Genomic DNA, 24,064 nt, shown 5'->3' with positions numbered 1-24,064 from the left:
CCAGCTGCTATGTGATAGTGGATCTGCTACAAATTGAAGATCATAAGCAAGTTTTGGAAATTAACCCTTGTATTATGTTGAAAAACAAAAGTGACATTGATTTTGTTGCGGGTCATTTTGACCCGTACTGTGTAAATCCACTCAGAATTGTCAAGAAACTGCAATAAAACAATAGCAACTTTATTTTCCATGAGATAAACATGTAGAACACAGACATACAACAGTTAGACTTTCCATAACTATTTTAGGAACAATTTAGTTTTTCGTTCTTACAAACACATTTCTGTTGAACTTGCCCAACGTTCTCAGTTTTTCAATGTTCAACATTTTCGATTTTGTCCACATGATGGACAGAATGTAACTGTGTGCTTTCTGCAGATGTACTTCTTGCATTTCTCACAAAAAGTGTTTGTTTTCAAACAGGAATCTTCCTAACTAAGATTTAAAACAAAAGATGTCTACGTCTCCTCCAGTCTGACAAACAGATGACAAACCAATCGACACACCTGAGTCACTGACTTTCTTAAATCCACTCACTCTCACTGGCTCTGTTTATTAATAATCACTGTGTAACTGCTGTGAATTCACAGTAACTGCCATCTCCTTACAAATGTTCATTAGATTGACCACACTTATACAGACTGTATATAACTACCAACTCTCCAGCCATGTTGATGGATTGCCTATATTGGCTGGAAATATTCATTTCCAGAGAAAAGACACAGACAGACTCTGCTTACAGGATGTGATGTGACAACACTGATGAAATATTGCTGTGTCATATTTGTCCAAGGCGTATTTCATTGTTATGGAAAAAGAGAATATTAAAATCATGATGACCAATTGGAGTGGTGATTTCTATGACTTTGTGTATATAATTTGGAATTTTGTACAAATGTAGGCCAATAGGAAATATATGATATCATTTCGTTCTTTTCAAAGGTTTATTTGCATGACGCACAGACAGAGACAATTGAAAGGTACAAATGTGTCGTGCATGAAACGAATTCAAACGTGCTGCAGATGTGTGTCACAGGTTGATCTGGCTGTAGGCTGTGGCACTTGGCCAGAGGTGGCGCGTGAGGATATCACCAGGTAAACTCGAAACATTTGTAAACATTTTGTTGTTCGACGGCATCAAGACTGACGGAGTGTGTTGGAGATAACCTCACAAGTGTCACAGATGACACACTTGGCGTTTTTTTGCTGGTTTGTCGGTAGCAGCTCCTGAAACGCAAGACTGCCACACATCTGTTCGACCAACGCCAGTTGATCTAAACGCCAGTAGATCTAAACGCCAGTAGATCTAAACGCCAGTAGATCGGAGCGTGAGGTGAACTGAATTTCAGGTAAGAAGGTATGAACTGCACTCTATTTGGGTCAGATATAAACCGAGTTTAGGTGTAGTTTATTTTCGTTGTGCTGACTTTTTACAATCAGTTTTTACAATGGTAAGTTACTGATGTTGAACTTTATGACAGCCTCCCCTGTCATTCTCTCACCTGTTGCAACTTCAGTCGTGAAACTGATCAATGATCGGCTTTTCTCTCTTGTTTGTTTATTGCGCTAAACAACAGCAGCACGTTTAAATTGATCAGCTGTTGTTAGAATTCATTTGATTTTAATTTCTAGTATCAGCTGATGTTTGCTGGAGCCACAGCTGTAAAAACGGCTGGTCCAAACCATGAGATGTCCTTACTGAATCATCAGAGCTGAACTGGTGATGGAGAAACAAGTTTACCTTTTAGGTGACATGAATGAGTTGAAGGAAAGTTATGAACTGTTTCTGAGAGACGAATAACACAATATCCTTTTTTTGTGTAGCTGACAGCTGGTAACTGTGCAGGGGCGGATCTAGCAAAGCTTTTGCCAGGGGCCCAGGTAGGGCATTAACAGGGAAAGGGGGGCACAAAGAAATACTTTTCTTTCTTACTCTCATATAAAATATTTACCTTTTATTAAATAGTTATCTGAATCTTACAACCAAAGTTTGTATAATAATACACAAGATTGGCTGTAGGCCATTGTTAATCATTCAGAACACTGTGTAAAAATAACAAAAAGTGAATGCAAAAGTGCACAAATATTTATTTTACGTGTTTGATGTGTGTGGCGGGTCGTGGTCTGCAGTGCCGCTGCAGGGGAGGTGGACCCACCTGAGCGGCATCTGCAACCACGCCTTTCAGGCGTAAAGTCTGTGCTCTCTCGGCTGGTTTTTTTGGTGTGTGTCGGGCTGTGAGATGAAAAGCTACAGCCAGCTGTGTGGGTACAGAAACCATGTGTGAAAAGTGGTCAATAAAGTAATGCTACAAAGCGTGTTCATGCAAACATTGTCGGGTCTGCCGTGGTACAATGGGACTTCTGCTCATGAACCTCTGTGCACAGTGTCTACAAATCGGGGCTGTACAAAGTCACCTCATCTTTACACAAAACCGTAAGCTGTCATCTGTGAGGCGTGAGCGGTGTTTGTTGGTGGAGAATAGCTGCTCTGGTGAGTTTTACTCTCTGTAGCCGTATGAATGGCAAACTACACTGATTAGCAGCGGCATAGGCACACTTAAAATTTCTTCGGAAATTTTCGCTTTCTAGTTATTATTATTATTATTATTATTATTTATTAGCATTATCTCTTCTTCATTGTTCTATTCATCCTTTCAGACTGCTGACATCTTCCAACCAGCTCCATGGCTTTGTGGATCAGCTGACTGTAGTTTCTTTTGAAGATGGATATGAACAGAGACAGCAGGGCCATGTCTGCATGTACTTCATGATTTCCTTCAGCGCGAAGAGATTTGAATGCTGAGCCCTCATTAGCTGCCTGTTAGTGGGATTCTCCATACCTGTGTTCAAACATGGCTCCTTTTCCTCCAGGGGTCCGCCTGCTGGTGTCCTTTGACAGGGACCAATGGTGAGTTTAAATTGGACCGGCTGTCTAAAGGTGCTATTGACATTAAATTCTGACCAGTTGTTGGTAACAACCCACCCAGTCCACAGATGTAAAGAAATCAAACCATAGATGGCCATAAATTATATGTAATAATGAGAAGTGGAACAGGGAAATGGTACAGAAACACATAAAGAAAGAAAGGTGCAAAAAGACCTGGAAAAATTTTACCAGCTGAAATCTATCAGTAATTACAAAACTAACCTCTCACTTAGTGCAAATTAATATCAACTGGTTCAGTCCCAACTGGTGAGCTCTCATTACCAAGGTGTCACACAAGAAACATCTCATACTGGACAAAACCAATGGAGAGCTCCAGAAAGATCTAGAACCAGCAGGTATGATTGTTTCAAAGAAAACAATAAGTAATGTCACATTTGCCGTCGCCTGTATGCAAGCTCACATACGTGACTGCACTGCTGAGGAAAAAGCATGTTGTGAACTACTGAGAGAACATAGTGTGGTCAGATGAGACTAAAATTAAACTAATAGCAACGCATGAGACAGTTTCCTCACACAGGAAGTGTGTTGAAGCTGTCATCACCAACAAAGGCTTTTGTATGAAGTATTAAATACATTTCACTAAGCGTGATTATTACATTATTACACATAATTTATGGACTTCTATGGTTGGATTTCTTTGCATGTGTGGATTGGATGGGTTGTTACCAACATTTGGTGATAATTTAATGTCAATAGCACCTTTAGAGATATATTTACTAAGAAATTTGGTGACATATTCAATATTTATTTTACTTGCTGCATACGTTGAAGCCGATCTTTCTGATCACCCTGTAAAATTTACTGTGCAAGGTCGAGCAGTTAGTTTCTGCCTCTTTGACGTAGTAGTTGGCCGTTGAGGCTGCAGCCAGCCAAGTGTCATTGTTGGAGCTGCGTCAGCAAAAATTCCCGGCAGGTAGTTTTACCTGTGCTTACACCTAGTTTCACATACCTGATGCTTTGTGTAGACTCGACTTTCAGGTTTCTGAAAATATGTTGGAATGTTTGTTATTTTTGGTTGTGATTGATTTATTTATAATATTTTTGTTGAAAAGATTTGTAAAAATTCTTTCCATAATGCTGAATAAGCAGAACAGCAGTAACTTTGATCTCTTTCTTTCCTTTTTCTTTTTTGTAAGAGATCAGGGTTTTTTTTAAAGTAGGCTTTAAGTTGTTTGGGCTCATCTTTGGCCTGCATCCAGAAATATCATCTAAGTAGTTACATTGGAATGAACAGGAACAAACCCATTTTTTTGTTATCCTGACTTTGATTTAACAATTGATTTATTAACAAACGTGTTTAATAATTTTTCAGCAAAAGCAGGAGGACACAGACTTTATAGGAAACATATCTTATTTAATGTTTCTGAAACATCCAAAGTTTTCTTTCTACTGCATGACAAATGCAGTAATAAGGTACACGTTTAAGACATTTGACCCTGTGTTTGGGTTTGTAAAGCTTTCATTAGTTACACTGTCTTCACTAAGCCTTTGAAAAGTTATAGTGGGATTTTGTTTTTTTACTTGTGTGTTTATATAACTTAGAATAATTGTGCACTCCTCTGTGAACAGCTAGTGCGTTGGTCCCGGCCACCTATTATAAATTACCAATTTAGGGTAACACTGGTGATACAGAAAGGGGCAATGATGTGACATTCCATGCATTAAATGTAGGGGTCATTAATCATCAGAGCAGCTGCTCATCTAAAAGGTTGAAACTGTTGGTGGAAGTGGTTGTTATTCACTTGAGCTACTTGTAATTCAGACTGCTGTGCACTGGATATATCTAGCTTTTATTATTTGAAGGAAAAAAAAGACAAATTGTTGCCCACTGTGTTAGTTCAAGAATGCATCAGGTTTAAACATAGAAGTCATCTCATTTAAATGTAGCACAAATGAGAAAAAATGTTTTGTCATGACATCACTTTGATTAGTTGAGTATCTGAGGCTGAGGCCACGGGACTGTAAAACATGATTGTTGGGCTTCATTTCTGTACAGAACAGTCATTTAAGATTAGTTAGTAAATAACAATTAGCTAATGTTGTTCATGAGACTAAAATCATCTCACTGTGGTAATGTAAATATAATATGGCCAATATTATATTATTGTCAGATTATTATGTGTGTGTGTGTGTGTGTGTGTATATGTGTATGTGTGTGTGTGTGTATACGTGTGTGTGTGTGTGTGTATATATGTATGTATACACGTGTGTGTGTGTGTATATATGTATGTATATATATGTGTGTATATATGTATATATATGTATGTATATGCATGCTTTAAAACCAAGTTAACGCTGAAAGTACAAACATCACTAATGTCACACAACTTTGCCAACATGTGGCCAACAGCAATGTTTTAATGTTCTTCGTTATTAAACATTCGCACATAAATAAGTGACGTCATGTTCAGTACTTACTTTTGACAGTTCACTCTTCAGCCGCTCCCTTCTGCCGTATTTTGCGGCAAAATTATCCACACCCACCGCCGCGCTATGAATTGTGGGATATATGGGACCACGAAGCGTGCACCGGACCACGCTTGATATTTGGGGAAATCGACGGCGCATTTGGAGTATGCGTTTGAAGTACACTTCGAATTGGGACAGCCGTCGTCGCGTGGCGGTGACGTAATCGCACTTAAAATGCGTACTTCAAGCGTGCAGACCCTGAATTGGGACACAGCAATTGTGTCCTTTGGAGCTGGTGGGCAGCAACCCCTGCCCCCATTTGCATCGGAAACCCCGGGCTACCTATACCGGGTTCCCACGCTACCTTCCCGGCGAAAGCGTTATCGTCGCCGGGGTAAATGAAGCGGTCGCCTGGTGAAGCTAAAGGTTTACCTAAAGAATTATTCTGCTGTTTTCCGACCAGTGCATGGATTCTTGCCAAGGCCGTTTGCGTCTCGGCGTTTTCTGGATCCTGTTGATGCCTGTTTGGTGCCTGTGGTCGGCTTTGATGATGATGCTCCACGGCCTCGCTGCCCATGCCCTCCCAGGCTAAACCTCCGCTGTCAATATTATCGGAACCTGAGATCGCTGTGGCGGGTTTCTGGACCTCCTGAACCCCGAGCGCCAACTCCAGCTCCCGCTAGGATTGGCCTGGTGAACGTCAGATCACTTTTAAACAAAACTTTTATTCTTCGGGACTTCTTCAGTTCCCGTGATCTGGATTTTTTTGTGTGTGACTGAGACGTGGCTGAGTGTTGGTGAGTCCAGTGCTCTATCTGAACTCTTACCTGTGGATTGTTGCTATTTTAACTCGCCACGGACGTCAGGCAGAGGTGGAGGCACAGTGACTGTTTACGAAAAGGATTTTAAATGTAAGCAGTGTTTTCTAAAGCCTTCGTTCTCCAGCTTTGAACTTACCTCGTTTGAGGTGAGTCGTACAAATCCGATTTTCTGCGCTGTCATCTATCGCCCCCCGAAATACAATAAGAACTTCATAAACGACTTTTCTGATTTTTTTTTTAGCTGGGATTATGCCCAACTATGAAAGTGTTCTTATTGTTGGAGATTTTAATATACATGTATGTTGTCCTGATAAGCCACTGGTAGAGGACTTTTTAAGCCTTATTGACTCTTTTAGCCTGGTACAGTCCGTGCCTGGCCCTACACATGAGCACGGACACACACTGGACCTTGTTCTGTCATGTGGTCTGCCTGTCACCACCTTGGAGATTTGTGACTGTGCACTCTCAGATCATATGCCTGTGTTATTCAACGTTGGTTTGACACATACCGCAGTTAAATCTGGCGCTGCTACTCGGTGCTGTCGGGTTATTAACCCCGCCACTGCCGCGCAGTTTTCTGCTGCTTTTAATCAGCTCGGCGGCCCTTCTGACTTTGTTTCCTCTGATACAGAAGAGCTAAATTCCTGGTTTTATTCTTGCTGTCAAACAATCATGGACTCTGTGGCTCCTTTAAAAACCAGGCAGCCTAAGGCTAAACTTGAGCCTTGGTTTAATGAGAGCAGTCGTGCTGTTAAGAGGGAATGTCGTCGAGCAGAACGGAGATGGAAAAAGGATAAATTGCATGTATCATTTCAAATTCTCAAAGACTGCTGGCATCGCTACCAGAACACTGTTAAAGAGGCAAAAAGGGAATATTTTGCAAATATTATTTCTTCCAACTGTCATAACCCACGTGTGTTATTTAGGACCATTGACACTGTTCTTAATACTCCATTGAATGTCTGTTTGGAAGTTTCTCCTGAGATTTGCAATGATTTTCTGAACTTTTTTATTGAAAAGGTTGTCACCATCAGGGCTCTTATCACAGCTCCTGACTCTGACCCCTCTGTCTCTGTCCCTTGCGCTGCTGTTTTCACTCAGTTTGAGCTTGTGACGCTCTCCACTTTAGAGGCTGTGGTTCGCCATATTAAGCCCACAGGTTCCCCACGGGATCCTGTCCCTCCACAATTCTTTAAAGAAATTTTTCCTAGTATACGACAGTATGTCCTTGAAATTATTAAAAGCAGTCTGTCTTCTGGTATGGTTCCTGCAAATTTCAAACATGCAGTAGTGCAGCCACTGCTTAAGAAACCTGGCCTTGATCACACAGTTTTAGCGAACTATAGGCCTATTTCCAAGCTGCCTTTAGTCTCCAAGGTTTTAGAGAAAATTGTTTTTAGTCAACTGAAAGATTTTATAGATGATAATGGCATCTTTTGAGGTTTTTCAATCAGGTTTTAAAACCCTTCACAGCACAGAATCTGCATTATTAAGCGTTTTTAATGACCTCCTTCTGGCATGTGATTCTGGTAACCATGTTGTTCTTGTCTTGCTTGACCTAACTGCTGCCTTTGACACCGTAGACCACAATATTCTAATTTCTCGATTACATGATGTAGTGGGTATTGGTGGCACTGCACTTAATTGGTTTAGGTCTTATTTGTCAAATAGAACTTTCTCTGTCAGCCTTCTCGGTTACGAATCGTCTTCTGCTCCTCTGTCATGCGGCGTCCCACAGGGCTCAATTTTAGGGCCACTGCTCTTTTCACTGTATCTATTGCCTCTGGGTTCTATCCTTAGAAGGCCTGGGATCTCATTTCATTGTTATGCCGATGACTGCCAAATTTATTTGCCACTAAAACACAAGGATGGCATCTCCATAAAACCTCTCTTGACATGTCTAGATGAAATTAAAGCTTGGTTGGCTCTAAACTTTTTAAATTTTAATGAAAAGAAAACAGAAGTGTTGGTGTTTGGACCCAGTGGTCCCTGTGAGTCCTCCTCTGTTGTTTTAGGATCCCTGGAAGTCTATTTTAAACCTGTTGTTACTGACCTTGGTTTTAAGTTGGACAGTGATTTTAAATTGGACAACCAAATCAGATCAGTGGTGAAGTCCAGTTTTTATCATTTAAGGCGACTGGCAAGAGTAAAATCTTTTCTTTCGAGGCAGCATCTTGAAACCGTGATCCATGCTTTTATTTCTTCCCGCCTAGATACTGTAACTCACTTTATGTGGGGGTCAGTCAGTCATTGCTCTCACGTCTGCAGCTGGTTCAAAATGCGGCTGCACGACTCCTAACAGGAACTCGAAAAAGAGAGCATATAACCCCTGTGCTAGCCTCTCTGCACTGCCTGCCTGTGTCTTTTAGAGTTAATTTTAAACTTCTTATGTTTGTTTTTAAATGCCTTCACAGTCTTGCCCCGCCTTACCTCTCTGAGCTTCTTCATCCCCACATACCCTGTCGGTCTCTCAGGTCAGCTGACCAGCTGCTCCTGGAGGTACTGAGATCCAGGAGGAAGCTCAGAGGGGACAGGGCCTTCTCTATTGTGGCTCCAAAATTATGGAATAATTTGCCCATGCACGTTAGAGAGGCCCCTTCACTGTCCACTTTTAAATCACGTCTTAAAACCCACTTTTATTCCTTGGCTTTTAACCTCAGCGAGACTTAGTTTCTCTTTTAATTGAAGTAGTTATTTAATGAGTTCACTCTTCTTTTATTTGGTTTTTACTTATATCTTATGTAATTTTATTTTACAGTTCCAATGTACAGCACTTTGTGTCAGCTGTGGTTGTTTCAAAGTGCTTTATAAATAAAGTTGATGATGATGATGATGATGATGATTAGTCGACTAATCAGATCATGCATCCATTGGACGTACAGCTTATTGCACCAGCATGCATCTGCTCTTATATAACTATTATTAGCTTACAGATTTAAGTGTTTAAGGTATGTGCTAACTAAAAATAAAGACAAGATGATAGTTTATTAAATTTTAATGAAATTTGCAGATTGTTTCGGTGGAGTTTAATAAACTCCTTGCTATCTAAAATATAACAGGGCACCGGAGTAAATTCTTGAGCATCTCACACTTCTGATAATCAGTTGTCTGCTTGACTTTTATTCAGCTGTGCAAAAACTATAACTTTGATCTCAGCCAAACCGATTTACTCAGGAACAAATAAAATACTGAAAAAAAGCCAAACAATAACATATTTAAGTTATCTAAGTAACTTATATATCATGTTTAACCTGAGTAATGAAAGACGGCGGTGGGTTTGAAAACGATTTGCAGGGAGTCCGGTGTTCTCACGGCTCTAGTAAGCCTTGCCCCCGGCTAGCTATCGAGCTAGTGGGTAACAGACGTCTTCGAAAACGTCTGAGCGCTTTTGAAAATATGTGGTGTCTTGATAAACTGAGCAGATATTTGAGGTTTACACAGCTACATTCTCGCCTGAAAATATGTTAAACGTTTATTTTGTGACCCAGAAAGAATAATAAGAGTAATATTAAACCTGCTGCCATTGTTGGAAACTGAGCTGGGCTGCGCTATGAATTCTGGGACAGAGCTACTTCTTCTTCTTCGGAGTTTAACGGCAGCTGGCATCCTTGTACATGCAGTGCTGCCATCTTCTGTTTCAGTCCGTTATTACACTCTTAAATCCTACTACTTATTCCTGCGTCTTTTGGGATCTTACAAAGCTTCAAACGACGCGTCGACTATTAAATCAGTCGTTGACGATTTTGATAGTCGATTTAATCGTGACTAGTCGACTAATCGTGGCAGCCCTACTAACACACCTGGTGGTTTGTGAGCACTTTGTATCTGTCAGGTTTCAAGCTGTTTTGTCAGATGATGGATTTGGTCATCCTGCTGTACCCAGGATGCACCGCTGCAACATACTAACCACATGCTAACTATAAGAGTGTATCTTATTTTTTTTCTCGGCCCATTTTGAGTTTCTGCTGCACAGCCTGGTAAAGCCAACCATAGTCTGTACTGCGGGTCAAATGAAATGTGAATTTTGGGCACAGCCACACCTTCTCTCACGTCTCATTTGACTGCATTTGACTTTCTGTCTTGTGCCAGCCTCTGCTTAGAAATGACCTTACACTCAAGTCAGACATGTGTGAGCAAAGATGAGAGTGAATATGGCTGAGGTAACGCAAACAGTAAAGTACACAATCCAGGTACAGGATATCAGGATTCTGTTACAGGATGTAATAGAATTTGTTGGTTCCTCCTGCTTATTGTAACACATGATACATTTAATCAGTTGATGCCAGGTCTCTCTTGGAAAAGAGATTTTTAATCTGCCAAAATATTTCACGATACTTTTGCCTGTTTATTTACATATGTTGTAGCGTTGGTCAGCTAGGTGTGGGGCATCAAATCAGTTTGCAACATTTCCTTGTAGGGCCACAAAATGTCTGCAGTGAACCTTTGTGCATTTTACAGTTTGAGATGTGGACTTTCTTTGTAAAATAACATCTAAAAATACAACAATTGCAACAATGTTTAAACTTGGGCTGGGCGGTCGACTCCATAGGCTAATGCTAGATGACTGATACTGTTACTGCCACCAATGACAGTCACCAGTCAGCAGACTGGGTGACCGAATAGATTCATGTATAACCATTAGAGTAGCACTTTCACTCTCCTCCACCACAAATGTAAGCACACTGCACACAGTGATGACTGATTTACTGTTTCCATGATTACTTAACACAAGTTGACAAATATCATCCAACAGCTAATATAATAATAATAATAAGTTATAACATTTACGTGTTCTTTATTGTATTGTAATTGTGCTCACTTATTAAGTCTTTTTTTTTTTTAATTCACTCCAACCAGCCAGCTACTGTATACATGGTGTTTTTCAGCCTGTCCATCTCTAAGTGCACTGTACCCCTGTTCTTCAAACAGTCTATTATTAAACAAAGAAGAGAAATGGCACTGGCCAAGTTACCTGCACCTCTCCACCCTCATCCCCAACAGTCTGAAGAAAGGTTTGATACTCTGCTCCTCCAGACCACATAGGCCAGATACTGAACTTCACATTGCCCCATCAAGGTGTGAGTTTGTTGGTAACAGCTAGAAAGCATTTAAGCAAAAAATAAAGCACTGTGACACTGTTACTCTCACAGCGGGGGGCTGTGCTACATGAACACAGCCCCACCATCCTTTTGTTAAGTATAATTTCCCTGGGGGAATTCAAAATTGTGAGTTTGGTGTCAGTTACATCTTTTTTGTAACCCACTGTATCTGGGGTAGTGCAGATGACTCATAATTATGGACATCTCAAACCTGTGGTCTCCATGTTATGAGCTCCCTCATTTCTCAGAGCTGCCTTCCTGTGTTCTCTCCCTTCAGGTACAGAGCTCTCACCTTCATCCTAACCTTCTTGCTCTACACCAGTTTCCACCTGTCCAGGAAACCAATTAGTATTGTCAAGGTAAGATATGGTATTCCAGAAACAGTACATGGCATCAATGATTGTACTAATAGGTGCTGCACTGTTGTGCGATGTTTGTACACTGCTCCAAAAAATTAAAAGAACACTTTGAAGAAATAGCAAATCTCAGATGTTTGTAGCAATTATTTATATGTCAAGACCTACGTATACATATACACACGGCCAAAATAAACTCATCATTCCAGTCTGTGCTCCATCACAGCTTGTTTACAGCCATCGCTGGTTACGACCAGCTGGTGTACATTGTCCTAATAAACACCCGCAGCCTTGGGCTCTGTCCAAATCTCCCCCAAAGAATAGAACAGGAGAAAGCTAAAAGAGGTAGCAAAGGAGCTTGATTTGTAATTCCAGTAAGAAAGAACACTGAACTGGAATGGATGCAGTCTGGACCCGGGACAAATTTGTGAAAGAACTCAATGCAGAAAATCAACGGAGGTGGGACAAAGACGGAGTAGACGCTGAGTGGTGTGCTCTACAGCAGCGGTCCCCAACCTTCTTGGCACCACCGACTGGTTTAATGTCAGACAATATATTCACGGACCGGCCTTTAAGGTGTTGCAGATAAATACAACAAAATAAAATGATACGACCGAGACACAAACGGTGGTATTCTGTAAATATAATAATAAGCGTGAATTCACTGTGTAATAACTTTATTAGCAGCGTCCTCCTGAAATGCACCAACAACATTGAGAGTAACATCCTCCTCTCTGCCCCTTAATGCGCTCTGGTCGCTATGGTAACGCATAAATATTTCTTTCTCTACTGTGACCATCATGGAGTCAGGGAGAAAAGGCTTCGTGAGAAGAAAGATCTTTCAGATTTTTTAGTGAAGGGCAGGAAAGACTATGCCAGTGGAACAGGGAAGACTATATTCAATTAAACAATCAAGCTGCCAGAGAAGTGAGCAGGATGGTTTCCACATCAGGAAAGTGATGCTAAACACACCTCAGAAGAGCAGTGTGTGGCTCCGTGTGTCCAAGAACCTCAGAAAACTGGAGACCTTTAACTGGCAGACTGAGTCTAGATAAACTGAAAAACTCTCAGCTGCTACTTTTTTTATTTTGAATCTTGAAACTGTTAGATGCTTGATTTGAGATATTCATTAACATTTTTGTTTTTGAAATTCTCACCTCTTAAACAGTTACCTAATCACAGTAAAGACCCCTGTTTCTTCTTCCTGTGTTTTCTGTGTGGCTTAATGGTTTTGTGCTTACAGAGTGAGCTTCATAAGAACTGCTCAGCTGTCAGTGAAGCAGCCATCATTGCATCCAGCAGCAGCCAGCAGCCCTCCCTGCTATCTCTCCACACAGATGTCGACTGCGGCTGGAAACCTTTTGGTCTGTGTTATCTTGAGATTTTTTCATCTTTTTCGAATGTTTATAATGTTAGAAGTTTACACTAAAGGCCACAGCATCATCAGCAGCAGGTTTCTTAATACTCATGCATGCAAAACATAGATGAATGTGTCGAGCAATTAGTAAAAACCTCGCAGATAAACAAAACCTGATGTGCTGTCCTGAATTAAACACCTGTTCCCCATATTTACAGATAAAAGCAATTACAAACAGCTGCTGGGAGCCATGGACTACTCCTTTCTGTGTGCTTACGCAATTGGAATGTACTTGAGGTAAGATGGCAAGGTGTGGAGGAGGAAATGATTTTACACAGTAAATGTGAACTGGTGATGAAGAGGGAAGGCCGCAGCTGGCCAGTGGATTTGAATAAGGCACCTTCTTGCTATGAGGCAGCAATACTAACCATCTGCCACCCACCGTTATTAGTCGGATTATTAAAAATTCTCTGGTCTGTTTGTGTCAATAATTCCTACATATTCCTCCATCATTATATGTGCTGTGGTTTCACTGAAGTCCAGCATGTTTTCCATTTTTCCATCGATCTAACAATTCCCAGTCTGTCCTTCCGCAGCCCCTTGACATATACCGCTGGAGTGAGTGAGTGTGTTATGACCACTAATTTAGCAAGTTGCCAGAATAAAATGATAATTGTTGATTCGGTGTATTTATCCTCTTTATCCAACCCCAAAAACCACAACAGAACTTTTTTTTCTCAGTAACTCTCAAATATTTAAACTACTTTATGTGCTGAAATGTGTGATGGTTAATATGACGTCATCACTGTGCATCCATCTAGCGGCATTATCGGGGAGCGCCTGCCCATTCGTCTGTACCTCACAGTGGGCATGCTGGCCAGCGGTGTGTTCACTTGTCTATTTGGGCTTGGCTACATCTACAACATCCACAACCTGAGCTTCTATATATTTGTCCAGGTGAGGTGCAGGATGATCATTTTATAGGATGATATGTTCATTTACACCGCTCAAAAAATTAAAGTAACACGTTAACACACATCAGAGCTCAATAGTAAAGAAAAAGAACATCAGATATGTCTGTACTGATATAGACTGGGTATGAATAGGAATTAAAAGACTTCGTTTGATGAAAATGACAATTATAAACCTACAGAGGGATAAATTTAAAGAAACAATGAAAGTGAAAAAAGTGTAAAAATAACATGGCAGGCTAGTCCACATCAAGGCCTGCTCCTAATGAAGCAGTGGGTGATATCCTGGGGATCTCATCCCAGATATGGACCTCACTGTCAGCAGCACTGAGCTGCTGGACGGTGAGGTACAACCTCACATGACACTAACTTGGCTCAGAGACATTACTACGACTCCTACTTATACAAGGACTCTCCAGTACACATAGGAGTGTAAGTGGATATGCACACAAAAATGCACAATGACAAGTTTATGTAGCAATAAACTTGCCATTGTGTATGTTTATACAGAGGAAGTGCACATGTGACCCTGTAAGGAATGCATAACAACAAACTGTTCTGTACAGTGATTCACCTTCTTGTCATTTTGCAGTTGGCCAATGGCTTGGTTCAGACCACTGGTTGGCCTAGTGCGGTGACCTGTATCGGCAACTGGTTTGGAAAGGGAAGGTAATGTCTAAGAATTCCTGGCTGTATAATGCACACTGGCTGTTAGCAGAACAAAAGAAATAAAAAGTTGGACTTTATGACCGAACAAGATCCATCCATCTATTTTCTTCCACTTAGCCAGGGGAACTCACATTAGCATGTCAGTGAAGAGATATAATCTCTCCAGCATGTCCTGGGTATACCCTGAGGCCTCTTCCCAGTATGACATGCCTGGAACCCCTAACTCAGCAGGCATCCCAGTCAGATGCCCAAACTACATCAACTTTTCATGTGGAGGAGAGCAGCTCTACTCTGAGCCCCTTGAACTGCTGCGCTCTTCACCCTGTCTCTAAGGGAGAAGCCAGCCACCCTTCAGCGAAAGCTCATTTCTTCTCGTCTGCACAGCTGAAAAGAGCAGAAATATCTGTCCACAGGAGTTAAATAGCAATTGATCTTTGAATACATGTCCTTACTTTAGTCATGTCTTAACTGCTTCAACTGTGGGGGCATACGGAGGGTAAAACTCTTTCCAAATATCCTAGGATTTCCTTACCTGGAAAGTTCAGCATGCATCAAAAAAACCCAAACAACTGCCCAAATACTTGTGGAGCAGACTGTATCTCTGTCAGCGTCAGCACTGTATGAACCGAAGGTCTCTGTTTCTGGGTCAGGCGTGGACTCATCATGGGACTGTGGAACTCTCACACTTCAGTGGGAAACATCTTGGGCTCTCTGATTGCCGGCTACTGGGTCTCCTCCAACTGGGGCATGTCCTTCATCGTACCAGGGCTCATCATCATGGGCGTGGTTTGCTTTCTCTTTCTCATTGAGCGTAAGTACAGCTTCATCATGTTTTTCTGATGAGTGTTATAAGGAGTTTCTTGTTTTTCTAAGCGCACACATTCATTGCTCAAAGAATGCTTGCTATCAAATGAAATGAATGCATTTAGATTCAGTTAGCTGAGGCAGTCTGCTTCCTGTGATTGTCTTTTCAGTACGTTGGCTCTTTGAAGAATGGACTTCATAGCTGTAAATGGATTATGTTGTATTAACCTGATGGTACTGTTTTCATTCTTCAGATCCTAATGACCTAAAAACCATCTATACACAAAATTCATCTCTAGGCAAGACTGTAAGTACACAATTTTTGTTTGTTTTAATTTCTTATATTGAAGACTAGTTTGGTTCATTAAGCATGAATAATATTTCAGTGTAATATTAACTCATTCATTTTCATTTTCACTCATTCTCAGTCATTTATAATTAAATGTGGAAATGAAGGAAAAAGTATTTTATTTTTATTTGCATTTGAATTATCAATCAGCAGCCCTGTTTAGCTGTGAATGTCTCTCTTTGATTAGGTCCCAAGCAAGAGTTGGAATGGAGTGAACGGACACACAGAGGTGTATCTACAGTACAAGGACAACAAAAATCAGGTGTGTCTCACAGTTTAACTTAAAACTGAGATTATTTACTGTACTTACTGTAAGGCCACGCCTTATTCCATCACACATCACATGGTCATGATGGATAACCAATCCTACGCACGCACCACTGAACTAATCACCAAGTATGTTGTGTGTGTGGACTGCATGTACTGTATTTCCAAACATCTATCATCGATCAGACTAGAAGATTACAAGATTATAAGCTTGTAATCTTTTTGCTTTACTCTAGAACAAAATCAGCCTTCTGTTTATGTTCAAATAAAACTTTAAAAGTTTCTAAGTGGCACATTTCAGACTGTTGAACAATAAACTGTACAGGCCACATTTTGGAAGCAAGAAATGAATTTGTGCATCTAATAAGACCGATTGTCATGCAGCACCACAGAAACATGTTCTATTATGTCATTGTAATCCATTCAGGTCTGCTATTATTACAAGGATAGTATTCAAAACAGGAAGGTCAGTTCTTCAGAGATCTCTGCTGGTGGTCAGAGCTTTGGATGCTGGGTGAAATCACTGCTAGGCTGAATCCAAATGTCTGGACATGAGGAATGACTGGAGCGCTGAAGAATGCTTAGGGTGAACTCGTGTTTTAACCACTCTACTAAGGAGGCAGAAAGGGTCAGCATTAAAGGTGATGGGGGGTTGCAGTCAAGCACACTCTGACTGCAACAAGGAGCTCTGACTGATGACCATGATTTTTTTTTAGTATTAATGTAAGGAGATGTTTGAATTTAAATATAGTACTTATCCACATCTGTACAGTGTCATCAAAGCGAGTCCTACCCTGCAGAGCACAGTGTGTCTGCACAGACTTAGTTTTAGAAAGCAAGTTTGCAAATAAGAGAAAAATCAGGACATTCGGATTCAGCCGCAGGGTTTCTATTTTTCTCCTTTTTTTCTCCTTGTTTGGAAGGTAGTTGGGCGAGGTTTTCCAGCTCCTGTTCTTTCAAAACTTATCAGTGGGAGTTTTATCCTCAGGTCCTTTACATGAATGCACTGCTGGCAAACCGTGCTCATCTACACCAAACTGCTGACATAATCGTACAGTTATACTTCACATACACACAACGTGTGTTGGTCTGTACAATCTGAAGGGGAGAAATATTCCTTGGTTATTTAATTAGAAAGGAGAATCTTTCAATAATTGGTCTTAAATTGCAGGTTGACTAAGTTCACTCTTTTCCATTTATTTATTTGTTTTTGTAATTTTATTTATGAAACAAAAGTCCAGTCTAAGTACTGTCAGTGCTGACCCCTCGGGGTCCCCTTTGTTCTTCAGCTGTCCGGTGGTCTGGGTATGGGTACAGATCTTTGCTCTGCTCTCTCCCTCAGAGCTACGACACAGAGCTCCTGTTGCCTAGAGAGAGCGAGCGCATCCCCATGCAGCCGGTTGTGGTGGTGAAGAGTGAGTCGGAGCCGTCTGCCATCAGCTTCATGGGAGTGCTACGGATACCCGTAAGTCACACATGCAAACCTGTGTCCATCACCTGCGTCACTCTGATGCTTTCACTGCAACAAAGTCTGACCAAGTCTCCTATCAGGCAAAAGTCTTTTGATGTTGTTTTAAGAGTGATGCTCTAAGTAAGAGCAGGATGTGTAAGATTGTTGTGTAAGTGCTTTAAGATAGAAAATCAATTCAGAAGAATCATCTTGTTTAGTTGCTCTGGTTTTTAGATCTTTTCTCTCAAAGTGAGAAAGAAACAACACTGAAAGGCTTATATTTGGACAGCTTTTGGAGTGATTAGCTTGCAGTTATCTGAGTTGCAAGCTGAGGCAGATCTAACGTAACTTATGAAGTAAGTCTGATTACTGTGTGCGTTTGTTTGTCTGCAGGGAGTGGTGGAGTTCTCTCTGTGTCTGCTGTTTGCTAAGCTGGTCAGCTATACTTTCCTCTTCTGGCTGCCGCTGTACATCACCAAAGCAGGTGAGGAGCACATAGAAACCCCTCAGGCACGACTTCATGCATAGATTTTGACTGTGGATTAAAAAAACAGATTACATTGACAGACGTCCAATATGTCTAAATTTATACGTTGGCTATCTGAAGCAGGACACTGAATTATGGATAAATTGGCAAAAGAAAATCTGCAAAAATATTGGCCAACTGAGAGACTGGAGTAGTGTTTACAGCAGTATTTATCCTGTCAAAAAACATGACATCAGTCAATAGAAACATTTGAACTTCTTTTATTGTCATTGTGCAGTGAAATTAGCTAACAAGACCACATAGGTGCAAGAAAGTGACAAGTTTAAAAACAACAATATAAAAAAAACCACTACTTACACAATGTATAAGTTACAAGAACATTGTGAGGGCGTAGATAAGGCATCATTTAATAAGTAAGGGTGAAGGAGCTCTAGTCATTAAGGATGGTGAAACCATAAGTTCAAAGTTTGGCTACTGTGCTGCAATTTAATACATACTAGATGTGTTGTTAAAAACAATAGGTAATACTGATAATGTCCTGTAGGTGTGAGAGCAGACAGTCAGCCAGGTCCTTACATAAACTGAACAGTTTTTATGAGCCTGGTTTGGTCAACAAAGGCCAGTTCACACTGGAAAAAGAGAAATCTATAGGACTGTGTGAAGATGGATTCATTTTGGTTTCTTTGGGTGCTGCATGAAACTTGTTTTTGTTACTCAACGACCAATGAGCTTATGAATGGGCAAGGCATTAAAGCCGTCCACAGCTGTTAAGACTTGTCCCAGAGTGTTGGTCAGTGAAACAAGATTAAGTTGTTCTGAATATGAATGCAAGCCCCCTTGACTTCTCATTGTTTGTGCAGTACAGCCAGCAGTGACAACAAAACGTTCTTTCAGTCCTTAAACATGTAAACTGTGGTAGACCTTGAGCTTCATGAGTTACTGTGACCTTCTGGTTTCATTTGTAATTAATCCACAGAAACATTGTCAGCATGTAATATAACACAGTTAAAGACTTTTCTATTGTCTGTTTGTAATGTAGTAACTGGGTTATGTAGATATAAAACCAGTATGTTAAACTGAAAGAGGCTGATACAGAGTGTGGCAGAGTTGGACAGGCTTCTCACAGATCACGGAGCAGATGTTTTGTCCTCAGGATATTCTACAGTGAGCAGTCCACTCATGTGTCAGACTGTCAGCAGACTGCTGAAGAAGGAGAACTGACATAATAGACTCTGTGTTTGTGTGTTTCAGCTCACCTGGATGCCAAAAAGGCTGGAGATCTGTCCACACTGTTTGATGTGGGAGGAATTGTGGGTATGTGCTGTTTGTGTGTGTCTGTGTTTAATGCTCGTCTGTCCCAGTGGACCTTCAGCCTCACTGTTTAGCAATGCTTGGGGACAAAATTGATGTCCCAAAGTTAGAGACTGTGTTTGTTTTTAATTATATTTTCATTGTTTTAACCCTTTAAATACCAGTTTGGGTACATGAGCGCCCTGCTTTTTAACAGAAAAAAAATAAAAACTTAAATATTTTTCATAAAATACATTTGAAGTAATATTTGATTGTTATTATAATTAGGCCTTTAGATGGTCCAAACATTGGCACCAACATTCATTTTGATCCATTATTATTTTTTGTGCAGGAGCACACTAAATGTCATATAGTGCCATATCAGGTTTATCATTTTTTTGCATACACCAAATGCTTATTACCTTGTTTTGTTCTAAAATAAAATAGAAATTGTCTAAATAACAATACAAGATCACATCAGAAAAACATTTATTTTAGAAGGATGAACATGAACATTTATGTTACTGGGAATCAGAGAAAGTTGTGTGTCCAGGGGGCGTTGTGAACAGCTCCAGCGGCCCACCAGCAGCACCTTTGCCCGCCACGAGCAGCACCATTGCCCGCTGCCAGGAGATGGGGTTTGGGTCTTGGTGTCAGTGTCCCCAGCGCGACACGTCCGACACCACATGAAAACAAATATATATATTTTTTTGTCGTAGCCCTCAAACTGAATGTAACGATACAAATTTTTCACTCTTTTTGCTTCTTGCGAAACAAAGACACTTCTTCGCGCAGCCTAAACCTGTGCCGTCTAATTTGGCAGGACATAGCACATGTGAATAGTAAGATTCAAGATTCTTTTTTTGTCAAATGCATAGTTCAACATGTTCAATTCAATTCAATTTTATTTATATAGCGCCAAATCACAACAAAAGTCGCCTCAAGGCGCTTCATAGATACAGAGAAAAACCCAACAATCATATGACCCCCTATGAGCAAGCACTTTGGCGACAGTGGGAAGGAAAAACTCCCTTTTAACAGGAAGAAACCTCCGGCAGAACCAGGCTCAGGGAGGGGCGGCCATCTGCTGCGACCGGTTGGGGTGAGAGAAGGAAGACAGGATAAAAGACATGCTGTGGAAGAGAGACAGAGGTTAATAACAGATATGATTCAACACAGAGAGGTCTGTTAATACATAGAGAGCGAGAAAGGTGACTGGAAAGGAAAAACTCAATGCATCATGGGAATCCCCCGGCAGCCTACATCTATTGCAGCATAACTAAGGGAGGATTCAGGGTCACCTGGTCCAGCCCTAACTATATGCTTTAGCAAAAAGGAAAGTTTTAAGCCTAATCTTAAAAGTAGAGATAGTGTCTGTCTCCCGAATCCAAACTGGAAGCTGGTTCCACAGAAGAGGGGCCTGAAAACTGAAGGCTCTGCCTCCCATTCTACTTTTAAATACTCTAGGAACAACAAGTAGGCCTGCAGAGCGGGAGCGAAGTGCTCTAATAGGGTGATATGGTACTACAAGGTCATTAAGATAAGATGGGGCCTGATTATTTAAGACCTTGTATGTGAGGAGCAGGATTTTGAATTCAATTCTGGATTTAACAGGAAGCCAATGAAGGGAAGCCAAAACAGGAGAAATATGCTCTCTCTTTCTAGTCCCTGTCAGTACTCTTGCTGCAGCATTTTGGATTAACTGAAGGCTTTTCAGTGAGTTTTTTGGACATCCTGATAATAATGAATTGCAGTAGTCCAGCCTGGAAGTAATAAATGCATGAACTAGTTTTTCAGCGTCACTCTGAGACAGGATATTTCTAATTTCAGAGATGTTGCGCAAATGGAAGAACGCAGTCTTACATATTTGTTTAATATGTGCGTTGAAGGACATATCCTGGTCAAAAATGACTCCAAGGTTCCTCACAGTGTTACTGGAGGCCAAGGTAATGCCATCCAGAGTAAGAATCTGGTTAGATACCATATTTCTAAGCTTTTCAGCGCCGAGTACAATGACCTCAGTTTTATCTGAGTTAAGAAGCAGAAAGTTAGTGGCCATCCAAGTCTTTATGTCTTTAAGACATTCCTGCAGTTTAACTAATTGGTGTGTGTTATCTGGCTTCATGGACAGATAGAGCTGGGTGTCATCTGCATAGCAGTGAAAATGTATGCTATGTCTTCTAATGATGCTGCCTAGGGGAAGCATGTATAATGTAAACAGAATTGGTCCTAGCACTGAACCCTGTGGAACTCCATAATTAACCTCAGTGTGTGAAGAGGACTCTCCATTTACATGCACAAATTGGAGTCTATTAGATAGATATGATACAAACCACTGCAGTGCAATACCTGTAATACCTACAGCATGTTCTAATCGCTCTAATAGGATATTATGGTCAACAGTATCGAATGCTGCACTAAGGTCAAGAAGGACAAGCACAGAGATGAGTCCACTGTCAGAGGCCATAAGAAGATCATTTGTAACCTTCACTAATGCTGTTTCTGTGCTGTGATGAACTCTGAAACTTGACTGAAACTCTTCAAATAAACCATTCCTCTGCAGATGATCTGTTAGCTGTTTGACAACTACTCTTTCAAGGATTTTTGATATGAAAGGAAGGTTGGAGATTGGCCTATAATTAGCTAAGACTGCTGGGTCTAGAGATGGCTTTTTGAGTAAAGGTTTAACTGCAGCCACCTTGAAGGCCTGTGGTACATAGCCGATTATTAGAGATAGGTTAATCATATATAAGATCGAAGAATTAATCAATGGCAGGACTTCTTTGAGCAGTTTTGTAGGAATGGGGTCTAAAAGACACGTTGATGGTTTGGAGGAAGTAATTATTGAAGTTAACTCAGAAAGATCGATTGGAGAAAAAGAGTCTAACTTAACATCAATGGAACTAAGAGTAGCTGTAGATAATATTACATCTGTGGGATGATTATTGGTAATTTTTTCTCTAATGATAAAAATTTTATTTGTGAAGAAGTTCATGAAGTCATTACTAGTTAACGTTAAAGGGATGGTTGGCTCAAAAGAGCTCTGACTTTTTGTCAGCCTGGCTACAGTGCTGAAGAGAAACCTGGGGTTGTTCTTATTTTCTTCAATCAGTGATGAGTAGCAAGCTGTTCTGGCTTTGCGGAGGGCTTTCTTATAAAGCAACAAACTATTTCTCCAGGCTAAATGATGATCCTCTAAATTTGTGACACGCCATTTCCTCTCCAGATTACGAGTCATCTGCTTTAGGGTACGTGTTTGAGAATTTTACCACGGGGTCAGGTACTTCTGATTAGAGACCTTAGTTTTCACTGGAGCTACAGTATCCAGAGTCGTACGTAGTGAGGAGGTGAAATTATTAACAAGATAATCGACCTCTGTTGGGGTAGCGTTCAGATAGCTGCTCTGCTCTATGTTGGTACAGGGCATTGACGATGATAACAGTGGCTGGATTATATTCTTAAACTTAGTTACAGCGCTTTCAGAAAGACATCTACAACATGTAGTGTACAACACGCAGTGAAATGTGTCAAAAAAGTTCCTTACGCTTCCCCCCGGATGGCGCTTCTCTGTTATGCGGCCACGTCGAGTAGCGGCCTGAGCGCGCTGCGCGCCCGCGCCGTGGGGACTACACGGCGTACGGGCAGCCGGTCGGGTGTCCAAGATTACACGCGCAGCCTTATCACCAACGTTTACGGTGTGTTCACACCGAACGCAATGGACGCGAACAAAAACGCCCCAAACGCCCCTAATTTGACGCGTGCACATTCACGCCTCAGCGCGTGTCCAAGAAAAATCCATCGCGCGTCAAAATATCGGAAATGTGGGAGGAATGTGGGAGGAAGTTGTGCCAGACGGTATCTTTGCAAGATGGCAGCTGTCGAGCTAGTGCTTGAAGAGAGAGTCTCCCTTCTCTATGTACTGTGGAGAGCAGAGCAGCGGCGTAAAAGATGTCCTCGCGTACCTGGGTCCATCAGGTCCTCCAGAGGCGTGAGCAGTTTGGTGAGTTTCACCATTTGCTCCAGGAGCTGCGCCTGGATGACGGCCGATTCCAGCGATATCACCGTCTTTCACTCGGCCAGTTTGAGGACCTGCTTTCCCACGTCGGTCCCAGAATCGCCCGCCTAGACACCAATTACAGGCGCTCAATCCCACCTGCAGAGCACCTGTCCATCTGCCTGAGGTTAGTAAAAGTATTTAATACAGTAGTCCTTTATTGATACCTGTGCTAATATATGCTAAACCATCCATTTATACACTGCTAACATGGATGTGTTATGCTAACAGTGAATGCTCTCGGTGTTTACTGATAGCAAACTGTAGCATTAGGACCACTGTGATACTCACTCCTTTTTATTTAGACCTGGTTTAATTCTGGGATAGTTGAATATTTGTATATAATCCCCACAGACTGTTTTAGAATATATCTAATATATATCATGTAATTATCCTTATAATTACTAAATGTTTTATGTAAGATTTATGTTTTCTAATTTGTAATTTTGTAATTTCAATAATGTATTTTGTAACTGCAGTACACATAATACTCATTTTAAACAATTTTGTCCAGGTTCCTTGCCAGCAAACAACTCCTCCAGGGAGGCTGTCCTGGTGAGGGAGAAATTCATGGCTCACTTCTCGGCGGAGGGAGCTGTGTCTTGGCAACCAAAGGAGTAGCCTGTTTGAAGTCCAAGTGACTTCCCCACAACGGCTCTTTTAACGGCTCCACCCACAAACCTCTAAAGAGTGTTCCTGTCTTTTTAAATTTTTCTTAATAAATGGAGCTTTTT

General features: G+C 41.0%; 1 protein-coding gene across 2 annotated transcripts in view; it reads left to right on the top strand.

The window, feature by feature from the left end:
- Positions 1 to 2,580: 2,580 nt before the first annotated feature.
- LOC102781165 (glucose-6-phosphate exchanger SLC37A1-like) overlaps positions 2,581 to 24,064 on the top strand; it is a 44,423-nt gene continuing 22,939 nt past the window's right edge. Inside the window, exons 1-13 of one of the 2 annotated variants that reach the window (XM_087836300.1) lie at positions 2,581 to 2,908; positions 11,554 to 11,635; positions 12,876 to 12,996; positions 13,208 to 13,286; positions 13,811 to 13,946; positions 14,553 to 14,629; positions 15,280 to 15,440; positions 15,688 to 15,740; positions 15,970 to 16,044; positions 16,477 to 16,515; positions 17,392 to 17,514; positions 17,893 to 17,983; positions 19,238 to 19,300. In XM_087836300.1, coding sequence (XP_087692426.1) covers positions 2,853 to 2,908; positions 11,554 to 11,635; positions 12,876 to 12,996; positions 13,208 to 13,286; positions 13,811 to 13,946; positions 14,553 to 14,629; positions 15,280 to 15,440; positions 15,688 to 15,740; positions 15,970 to 16,044; positions 16,477 to 16,515; positions 17,392 to 17,514; positions 17,893 to 17,983; positions 19,238 to 19,300 — 1,156 coding nt within the window. In that variant the 5' untranslated portion in view covers positions 2,581 to 2,852. The remainder of the gene's footprint in view (positions 2,909 to 11,553; positions 11,636 to 12,875; positions 12,997 to 13,207; positions 13,287 to 13,810; positions 13,947 to 14,552; positions 14,630 to 15,279; positions 15,441 to 15,687; positions 15,741 to 15,969; positions 16,045 to 16,476; positions 16,516 to 17,391; positions 17,515 to 17,892; positions 17,984 to 19,237; positions 19,301 to 24,064) is intronic. The other variant, XM_087836301.1, reaches the window with a different exon arrangement.

This window comes from Neolamprologus brichardi, chromosome 23 (genome assembly GCF_056152115.1).
Source record: "Neolamprologus brichardi isolate AB-2024 chromosome 23, ASM5615211v1, whole genome shotgun sequence".
NCBI classification, from domain to species: Eukaryota; Metazoa; Chordata; class Actinopteri; order Cichliformes; family Cichlidae; genus Neolamprologus; species Neolamprologus brichardi.
Note: the sequence above shows the minus strand (reverse complement) of the source record. Positions and strands in the feature narration are given on the sequence as shown.